Below are 11,030 nucleotides of genomic sequence, written 5' to 3' on the forward strand. Positions count from 1 at the left end.
TAACTCTCCTAGGTCTCCTTTATTTATCTCCCTTACCACGACTATACTATAATAAAGCCTTAAGAGCTCTGGCCAGGGTCCTATCTAATAAAGGGCTCTAGTTAGAAAAAGCCATAACTCTAAAGGCAGATATTAGGTCGGTAGTGAATCGTAACCCTTATTACTTTCGTAATCCCCTTATACTATTACTATTATTAAGGCGACCTAAGAAGCCTATATAAAGAACACTTTTAGGATAAGGCCCGCTATACTATAATTCTAAATAATAAAAGAACTGGCTCTATTTCCTTCGTCGCCCTCTCGCGACTTATCTAGCTTAAGGCCGGGCGATAATAAGGCGTAATAACTATCGTGAATATTAATAATAATAAAGCCTATCTATAGACGCGTATACTATAATAGCACCTAAGATACGCCCTTTATTAACTAAATAACCGTATCGTAGAAACCCGTAATAGGTAGTCGTATCTAGGTAAAAGGGGAAGGAATAATATAAGTAGGGCCTATAGTAGGTTATACGACTATTCTAATATAGGACTTTTCTATCTACCTAACTTATCTTATTACTTTCCTGTTCCTTACCCTTTCTTATTTACCTATCTATAATAATAATAATAGTATCGCTATTAATAGTAGGTTATCTATCCCTTTTTATATTACGGGCATTAACTTATCCTATCGACTCCTTATTAGGGTATATATTATCTCTGCGTGGTTCTATGTATCACGTATAGGATCATAGGCGGCTTAGGATTCGGCTAATATTATAGCAGATTATTATTATTATTAGCACTATCACTATTACTATTATATAAGTGTTATATCCTCTTCGCATAGACCTTAGGCTAACTTATAGTATTAGAGTAAACCACTATTATATAATAGCGCCCCGAGCTTTAGCTAATAAGTATAAAAAGTCCGGCGCGGCTAGTAAATTATTAAAGAAGTCCGGTAAGACCGGTAAGAAGTCCGACGCGGTCGGCACTAAGTCTACTAAGGTGGCACCAAAGGTTATCGATAAGGGGATAACTAAGACTAGTAGGAAGAAGGCACGGCGGGCCGCTAAAAAGGCTTAGGCTAAGGCTAAGGCCGCGGCTATAGCAGCTACTCTTAAGTAATAGTAGTAGTAATAGTAGGAGTAGTAGTAGTAATAGTCTAACTCTTTATCGGACTCGTTATCGGATTCGTCCTTAGATTCGTTATCTTTTTCCTCCTCCGAGGATAAAGCTATTAAGTAGCCGGGCACGGCGGCTACTCTAGCTATATAAGCTATATTAGTCGGGACTATTAAGAAGCCGGCTATTATAGCTACTCCGGTTACTAAGTCGACTAACCCTCTCCTTTTAGGGCGTAATAATTCGCTATAGGGTGCTCTTAAGCCCCTCGGTAACCTAGAGGGCGTCCTTAATTATACTAGTTAGGACGTCGTTATAAGCGGTGGTGCCGATAAAGCTACCCTTTTTAACGATAAGGAAGCTAACTCTAATAGGTTATCGTTATCGGAGTTCGCTTTATCTATAAACGGGTCTAGCGATAGACCCTCGGACTTTAGCGACGGCGGCGGCGTCGAAATACTAGTATATCCCGTTATTTTAGTTAGGTCGGGCCTAGAGCTTTATGCTCCTTATAGGCGGTACGCCCACGCACTAGGTTTCCTAGTACTATATAGCGATAGCACTACCGGTCCTATTATTATACGGCCTTACCGTGGTAGTAAGGTATCTAATAAGTGCTATTACTACTATAATAGTAATAGCCGCGACTATAAGGTAGTATATTTATATAGCTATAGTCCCCTTTACTTTAACCGCTCCTACGGTTACTAACTAGATATATAGCTTTTATTACGGGCAGAGCGGGCGGCTAAAAGGCTATAGAAGATTTTAATAGTGGCCGTATAGGGCGGTAGTGGTTTAGACGACTAGACGTTTATAAGTTAGCCTAATATCCTTATAAAGACTACCGCTAATATATATAAGCGCCAGGCCTTTTAGGTCTAAATTAAGTTACGCTAGGCCCTCGAGGTTATAAAGAAGTACGCCTGCGATAATAAGGAGTTTAACCCCGTGGCGCGTTATCGCTAGGAGGAGGAGGAGAAGGCGGAGTAAAAGCGCCGCGATACTCCTATTAACACCGAGCGCCACCTAGCTACTATTACCCGCCGTCTAGGCTAGTTAGTTAAATAAAATTCGAAGTTAGCCGGTCTTTATAAAAAAACCGGCTATAAAAAATAAGTAAGGATATCTTATAGTTATTATTAGGCTCGGACTAAGGGGAGTTAGGGGAGGGCATTAGCGTTTTTTTTTTTTTTCTATTTTTTTAATTTTTCTTTTCCGGACCTAAATAAGAAAAGTCCCCGCGGGGCGCCGACGATACTATTAACTAGTCCCACCCTTTCGATTATAATACTCCTTAATAAGCATATTAGGGAGATATCTTTATAATTCCTATATATTATATTTATACTTATACCCGGCCGACTTAATAAGATATTCGAGCCTATTACTATTATAGCGATAAGCCAGGACTTCCTCTACCTCGTAGTTATCCGACTCTTATAGTTAGACCTTAACGTCCATGGATATAAGCGACCTGCTATCCCGAGACTTTTATAATTTAAGGAGCCAGATCGGAAAAATATTATAAATCTTTATTAACTCCGGGAGCTATAACTTATAGACGAGCCTATACTAGCCTATTATAGAGGTAATCTTATAAAGGCTAAGGAACTTATCTAATAGTTTCTTATTAAGGCGATATTACTTAATATTCTTTAAGGATAATAGCATATAATCGCTAATCTTAAAACGCTAAGCCGCCCGGCTAGCGTTATAGTACCGTCCGTAGGTGGTTTAGGCTTTCCTAATAAGGACCTTTATAGCCCTGCGATTTAATATAAAATACTTTACCCTTTACTCGGCTATAGCGGCACGAACCTTACTCGACTTACGTATTTATATATTATATAGTCTATATAGGTTAAAACCTATTAGCGTAATAGAAGGGGTTTACCGTATAGCCGAATACTATACGGTGTTATAAGTAAACTAGGCTAGGGGTAACTAGTTAACCTAGTCGTCCTAGTATAGGGCACCGAATACCTATAGGAAGTGCTTTAAGTTCTAGTTCTATTATTCCGTCTAGCTATCCGTCTAGGGGTGGAACGCGGTTAATAACCGCCGCTTAACGCTTAGGAGGCTATATAGGGTGGTCTAGAACTTACTAGTAAATAGGGACCCTCAGTCCGAAACGATACTATTAGGTAGGCTATAAATACTAAAAACGTCCACCTATAGGATACTAGTAAGACCCTTAGCTATTAAAGAGCTGCTATAGGGGATATAGATCGCGTACTTAGTATATCGATACACCACGACTAGGATAGAATCCCTTTTCTTTCCCTATAAGGTTATAAGGGGGAGGCCTATCACGAAATCTATTAAGATCTCTTAGAACGGCTATTCGGGTACGGGCAGAGGTGCCAGGTACCTAAAAGGCTTATACTAGCGCGTCTTAGTCCTCTAATAAATACTATATATAGGCATAAACTTCTTTATATCTCGCGAAAGGTATTCCTAGTAATAAAACTCGGAAATCCTCTTAATCGTCTAACTTAACCTATAATAGCCTATAATAGGCGTGTTATAAAATACCTAAAGAACCTTATCGCGTAAACCTAACTAGTTTAGTATAAAGAGATAGTCCCTAAAGTAGACCGTACCCTAACCGTCATAGGACTATAGGTCTATTAAATTATCTTTTAATACTAAGGAGATATAAAAGGATTATCCTTTTAGGCAAAGATAATCTTATCCTTTAGGCTAGATAGACCCAAGGGCTTAGATATGCCTTAGGCCCTTATAAGGCTAATAATAAACTTCTTAGTAAATCCCTTAACGGGCTTCTACCACTCCGCTTTAAGATCCGCCTAATCTATAGCGAGCTATGGCTTCTATAAGAGCCTATCTACGGGGTTCTAAACGCCTAGATAGTAACGAATCTTAAAATTAAAGCTTAATAGCTCCTCTAGCTAATAGGCGTGTTAAGGTTTAATTCGAGGCTTATTTAGTAGATACCGGTAGTTTAAATAGTTAGTTAGTACCTTTATTAGGGTTTAATTATACGCTAAATAGTAGCGTTATTACCGGAACGCTTCGATAATCGCTATTAACTTAGTATCTAGTATCGGATAGTTTAGTTCGAGTCCCCTTAGCTTCCTAGATAGGAACACCACGGGTTTCTAGGTTCGGTCCTTATACTAGCTAATTATAGCGCCTAGTATAAAGTTAGACATATCGGGTTCTACACGAATAGGCAGGGCTAGGTTAAAATACTATAGCACGGGTACTACCTAGAATAATAATTGTAACTTCTTAAACACGGCCCTCTCAACGTCCCCTAACTAGAACGTACCTAGTCTACCCCCTAACCTTAATAAGTCCGTAAAAGGGGCAGAGACCTTAGGGTAGCCTTCGATAAAACGTTAATAGAAACCGGTAAAACCCAGGAAGACCTAAATCTTCTTAACGGAAATAAGTTCTTCCTAATCCTTAATAGCCTTAACCCTCTTAGGGTTTATAAAGACACTATTAGAGCTATATATAAAGCCTAAGAACTCGACCTCTTACGTCTTAAACACGCACTTCTAAGGGTTTACGAATAGGGACTATTCCCTTAAGCGTATAAGGATCTCCTTAACGTATACGCGATAGGTATTAAGGTCCTTACTATAGATTAGGATATCGTTTAGGTATATAATATAGATAGTATTAATAAGACCCTTTAAGGCTTTATTAATATAATGCTAGAGACTAGCGGGAGTATTATATAGACTAAAGGGCATTACTAAGTACTTAAAATATCCGTACTTAGTTCTAAAAGCCGTCTTCTACTCGCCCCCTTCTCGAATTCTTAAGCGATAGTAGGCGTCCTTAAGATCTAACTTAGTATAAACCGTAGAGGATATAAGGCCGATAAGGATTTTATATATTAGGGGGAGCGGGGTATAATCCTTATAAGTAACCTTATTAAGACCTTAATAGTCTATATATAAACGTAGCTATCCCCCTTTCTTTAGTATAAATAGGATTAGGGCGCTTATAAAGCTTATCGATAAGCGAATCTACCTTATAGCTATAGCCTCCTTAATATAGTCTTAAAGGATAGCTAGTTCTTACTCGGCTAGGGGGTAGATAAGGCTAAATAGGGGTAACTTACCTTCCTTTATCTTAATTATATGGTCCTAACGCTAGTATACGGGTAAATAACCGGCCTTAACGATATCGAAAATATTTAAAAACTCTCGATAATACTTAGGGATAACGTTCCCTAACTTATCCTCGTCTAGTAACTCTTAATACGGCCCGGGATTAAGATATTCTAGGATCCTTTTATCTAGTTAGGTCGGGTTAGGGGGCACTAGGGGTATAGGTTACGACGGGTCCGATTAGATAATAGGGATTAAAGGGCTATTAGGTAATATATCCTCTTTTTCCTTAGTAGCGTTCCACTTCGTGCGAATAACTTAGCCTATACGGGGGGCACTAGACTTTATAAGGCGGATAATAAGCTATATATGCTCCTTCGCCTTCTTTAACTCTTTTTAACCCAGGACGCCTCGAAGGTCCTTTTACTAAAGTCGATATATCTATTCGCTAGACCGGAAAAAGGTAACAGGGTTATATTCCACTAACTAGGGTATACTAAGGATAACTTAGGACCTATCGGGGTCTATATCTAATACCTCGAACTTATTTAGATATATCCGGGTCCGGTCCTAATTATCTATAACCTTAATATACGTCTTAAAGGACCTAAGGGACTATATATCGACCCTAGGGATAACCTATCTAAGTCGTTTTAGTAGTCCTAGGGGACCGTGGTTAGGAGGCAGGGCCTTTTAGTCGATTAGGTTAACCTTAGTGCCTTTATTAAGCTTAGCGCTCTAGCGGCCCTATCCGCCGCTTAACCGTAACTCTAAGTTCGCCTTAATCGCGCCCTTACTAGCGAAAAACAGCTAAGACGGCGGCTCTTCCTAGGCCTAAGCCTATTTAATAACAGAGTGCCTTATATTAACCGGTAGGTTATTCGGGTTCTAACTATTAGAGTATCCTAATAACTACCCTGACTTAGAGGGTTTCTTTCGGCTATTCGTTCCGGTAGTAACCCTTTTTATTATAGCTAAAGCATATAACGCCGCTATAGTGGCGCCTCTTAGGAGGCCCGGGGGCTTCTATATCGTTTACTTTAATTAATTCCATAAAAACTTAGGGAGGTATAGAGGGTCGAATAGTTATAGTACGGGCCCTATTAGGGGCCCTATTACGCTCACGCTTCTCGCCGCGGGGCTGCCTTAGGCGATTATTCCGGGGCGTCTTTTCTTTATTCTTATATAAAAGAGTAATCTCTGCTTATCGGGCTACGACACCTAACGCTTTACTATTAATCAGAATACCGGCGGCTATAATCTAGTTATATAACGGTTTATTAAGCTTTATTAAGATTAACTATATACGCTATTTATCGGGGAAGGGTAGGGATACCTTATTAGATAACGAGTCTAGCCTATTAATAAACTTAGTATAGGTCTAATTAGGTTTCTATATAGTTTAGTCCGAGAATAGGCTCTTAGTTATAGATATTTTACGGTATTACTAACTAATTACTTAGTTAGGAAGGTCTTAAGGTCCTCCTAGGTAGCACCTTTAGTCTTCTTATAGATACGCCTATAATAGGCACGCTATCGGGATTTTTTTATAATCTTTAATAGCAGGGTAAAGGCAAGATAGATCTTCTTTACTTCGGATGGCTTGACCTTGTCGAGTATAAAGCGCTCTTCGATTTCTTTAATAAACGCCTAGAACTAGTTATAGAACTGCTTATTCTATTCGGGGAGCTTCTACGGGATCTTATACTAGCTTTTCCGGGAGTCCCCTTAGGGGACACGCTTAGAGGTATTAGGGTCCTTCCCTTATTAAAGGGTAAGGAGGCGCTTCTCCTTCTTTTTATAGGCTTAGCGGTCCTTATAGTGCTTAATTAGGAAATCGAGTTCCGCCGATACTAAAGTGCCGGGGGGGCGGTTTTAAAGGTCTTTAATATTAAATTAGGGTCCTATTCGGATAACTTAGGGGGTCCCTTAGTTAAGCAGTGGTTCTATTATAGGATTATAAGCGTCTGGGTTAGCTTATCTACGAATCTTAAATTCGGGGTTACTATCTTTATCCTCTAACTTAGGTATAAAGGATTACTCGTGATTAGCGCCTAATAGCCCGGCTTCGGCTCCTTTAGTAACGGGGGAAGTATCCTAGGTACGAATAGGGGCGGTGCGCTTAGGGGGTATCTTAGGTATTAGTTAGGGGTAGTGGTAGGATTTAAAAAATAACTAGTCTTTCGAACTCTTAATAGTCGTTATACCCGTAAACGGTTAGAACGAATAAAATATTATAGGTTTTTAAAAGGAGTAAAGAGAGTCGTTAAGACTATAATAAGAATACGTCACGAAGCTGCCCTAAGGGGGGGAATAATTATAAGATTATTCGTTAAGCCCTTTTAACTTAGGACTTAACGGGAAACACCCTACTCAAGGACTAGTGGCTATCCTCCCTAGGATCGATATATAATACCCTAAGGCTCTAAGACCATAGGGTCTTAGGCCAGCTTAATAATCCTAAAATATAACTCGGTCCTAAATATCCCTAGGGTTAACCTTAGGACCGGTTCCGGGCTCTTAATATATTCCTTAACGCCTCTAAGTCCTATCTAATTCCCTTAAATCGAATGTCCCTGATATTGTAACCCGTATCTATAAGAGTATATATATATCTTTTATTTACTGATATTAATATTAGGGCTAACTCGCCGCTAGCTAAGTATTTAAACGCCTCCTACTCCTGCTATAAAGTAGGTATTAGCTTTAATACCCGTTTTCGTGTTAAAGCTATTCTTTTTCCGACTCTTTATTATCTAAACTATCTAAACTTATAGTGATATCGCTATCCCCGGCCTAAACCTTCGCTACACGGGCGCCCTTAGCCTCTAAGCCCTTATCCCGGGACTTATAGTTTATACGGATATATCCTTGCTTTTTATACCCCTGATACTCCTGGTTATTATAAGGTTAGTGTATAATCGTATTAGATTAGACCTAATTAATCCCGCTTATTATAACGTCTTTATCGGTATTAGTGTCTTAGTTCCGAGTCCGATTCGGTATATAAGTATTCCGGCTACTTAGATATAGGCCTTTTAGCTTTTAGGCGATACTCTAAAGCTTAGTAACCTAGCTTAGATAATTATGGGGTAACTTCGCGGTAACTAAGGCGTTACGTAGCTTCTAGCCTAGGGCTCCCTTAAGGAAAATAATTTTCGACGAGTCTACTTACTCGCTATTACCTGCTTAGGCGACGTGTTTCTTAAATTTCGGTAGGAACTATACGAAGGCTTATTCGTCGCGCTATCTAAGGGAATATAGCGCGAAAGGCGCGCGAGGCTATTTATTCTAGTCCTTATATATACGGTCTAGGTAAGTAAGGAACGATTCTAGGTCACGGGTACCTCCCGGCCCCCTAACGGCGTAAAAGACTAACACGATTTACTAAGCACTCCCTTTTAGGTATAAGTTAGTATGATTCTATATTTTAGCTTAGTTATTAAATAAGTGTTTATTTAGTAAGAGCTTATTATATATCTGCTATAACCAGGTAGCGTATTCTATTCGCCTTCTACTAAACTTCGCGGGTATAGTAGAGGCTTAGTATATAGCGGATACAGTTCCTATAGAACTTTAATTTAGGGGGGAGCAGAGGTTGCCGGGGTAAGAGGGCCTGCTACCGACTCCGTAGGTATATTCGTAAGGGCTCCCTTTAAGGGTGGCGCGAGGCTAGGGGTAGATTACTATAGGGCCTAGGCGTTCGCGAGACCGTTTATAAGTTATTAGAGTAGCTCTTATTATTAAGCTATCTATTCTTATAAGGGACCGAGTATCGTATTAATAGCTTTGGTAATCCTTTTATCTATCTACTTAGCTAGCTCGGCGGGGTTTATAGGACCGCCGCCGCCTAATAGCGTGTTTATATTAGAGTCTCTACTCACATAGCGCGTAGGGTTCGCTAAATTCCAGCTATATAAGCGGCTAGTTATAGGTTAGTCGTACTAAGTAAGGCCGAATAATTATACTAGCTATAATTAAGGAAAGGAAAGGAAAAGGTCTATAAAGAAGTGCAGGATTTGCTAGGTTTATACGAATCCGCGGTAAGGGCAGCGCGAGGTCTGAGCGTCGGGCCTGTGTGTTAATTAGCAGTTCCGGCCTTATACCGGAACTATACTTTCGAGGGGTTAACCCGTGATACAATATAGCGTAAACATATATAAAAATAACCTATCTATAATATAAGCAACCCGTTTATATAATATTTTTAATATAACTGCCTTTGTATATATAGGCCTCCTATACTTCTATTATAGACGTACTACGCTAAATATAGGGGTCGAAATTATTATATAATAATAGGTTATCCAAATATAGCTATACTAGTACCGCTACACGGTGCGATCTTAGGACTCTAAGGTCTTAGGCTATTAGTTACTAGAGTATGTGTAGCTTATATATAAAACAGGCTACTAGAAGGGGATTCCGATTAGTTGTATTTAGTCGAGGTCTAGCCTATATATAGCTTAGCCTTTAGCGAGCCTATAACTAGAAATTATCGTAATTTATATATCTTTATAGCTTAGGTCGGTTAATTATAGCTTTATATTATAGTTATAGGCCCGGGTAGTAGTAGTATATTAGTAACTTCCACTACTTGTAAATACTATTCGGAGCTATAATTCCCTTATTTCTTCTTTATTTGTTTTATTCCCTATCCACTTCTATCACTTATTATCTATTGTCTTATATCTATACCTCGCTTACTTTTCCTTTTCCGAGTATTATAGCCTATACCCTAGATATCGACTATGTAGTTAACGCGTCGGATCTACTTAAGCTTATATATTCGAATTACTAGATTAGCTAATACTCCATAGTTAAAGGCACGACTCGTATATTAGAAATATAGTATATAATTAATCCGGATAAGCCTAATTAGTCTACTGATATCCTGCTAGAGCTTAATCTTATTTCCGAGCTTAAGATCTGCGAGCACCTTATAGTCCGCGATAACGATACTATCGTTACGGAACTAACCGAAATTAAAGTCGAAGCAGCTTTACTCTAGGTATTATAGTCCTCGGATTTAAAGAGAAAGGAATACTAACCCCTTATTAGAAAGCTCGAAGCGATCCTATCTTTTATCCGGAAGACTACCAACGCTACCAGCTTCGAGATACATATTACTAAAGCTATCTTAGGGATATAAGCAGAGCCTCTTATATCTAAGGTCCGCGAAGGTCGCTATGCTATTTGCTAGCTACTCAAAGCTCTTAAAGATACCTATGTTTCTAGTAAGCTTGTTATCCTTTCGCTTATCCAGAACGATTATCGATCTATTCTACGTGATGCCTAATACGGAAGCACTAAGTTGGAGGCTTAGTATAAAGATTAGATCCATTAATTATTGCGCGCTAGAAACTATAAATAAAAGGAAGTTAATAAGATTTTAGTAATCCGCGAGTTTATACTCGCTATAGACCTATTAGGTGCCGGACCTCCGGTACCTAAGTACCGGATGGTTACGGGTCACGATAAGGTTCTAGGCCGGTATAAAGTATAGATAACTATAGAGTATCCGGTCCGAGACCTAACTCGTCCCTATCTATAACGTGGTTAGCACCGAGGCATAAGTCGAGTTATCGCTATAAGCTAATAGATCAAGATCGATTAGGAAGAATAGACTTCTATACTAGACTAAAGCTGGCTAACACGTGTATAAGAAAGGATAAGTGGCCGCCCTTAGGATAAGAAGGCTAGCGAGTAATTTAGCTCTTTAGTACCCCCTACTTTTAGACGTAAGTATAATCACGTTCTAACCACCAAGTGCCTTTTTCCTGATTATCTCTTTACTCTTCGCGATTACCCACTTAATATATTA

At 39.1% G+C, this 11,030-nt stretch overlaps 1 protein-coding gene across 1 annotated transcript in view; it reads right to left on the reverse strand.

Annotated features, from left to right (window-relative positions):
* Nucleotides 1–6,260, reverse strand: part of ACRALDRAFT_2019020 (uncharacterized protein) — a gene marked incomplete at both ends in the record, with an annotated part of 9,708 nt that extends 3,448 nt beyond the window's left edge. The window contains one exon of the mRNA XM_071019950.1: nucleotides 6,246–6,260. Coding sequence (XP_070876214.1) covers nucleotides 6,246–6,260 — 15 coding nt within the window. The remainder of the gene's footprint in view (nucleotides 1–6,245) is intronic.
* Nucleotides 6,261–11,030: the final 4,770 nt, after the last annotated feature.

This window comes from Sodiomyces alcalophilus, assembly GCF_042370955.1.
Source record: "Sodiomyces alcalophilus JCM 7366 unplaced genomic scaffold ACRALscaffold_3, whole genome shotgun sequence".
Lineage (NCBI taxonomy): Eukaryota > Fungi > Ascomycota > Sordariomycetes > Glomerellales > Plectosphaerellaceae > Sodiomyces > Sodiomyces alcalophilus.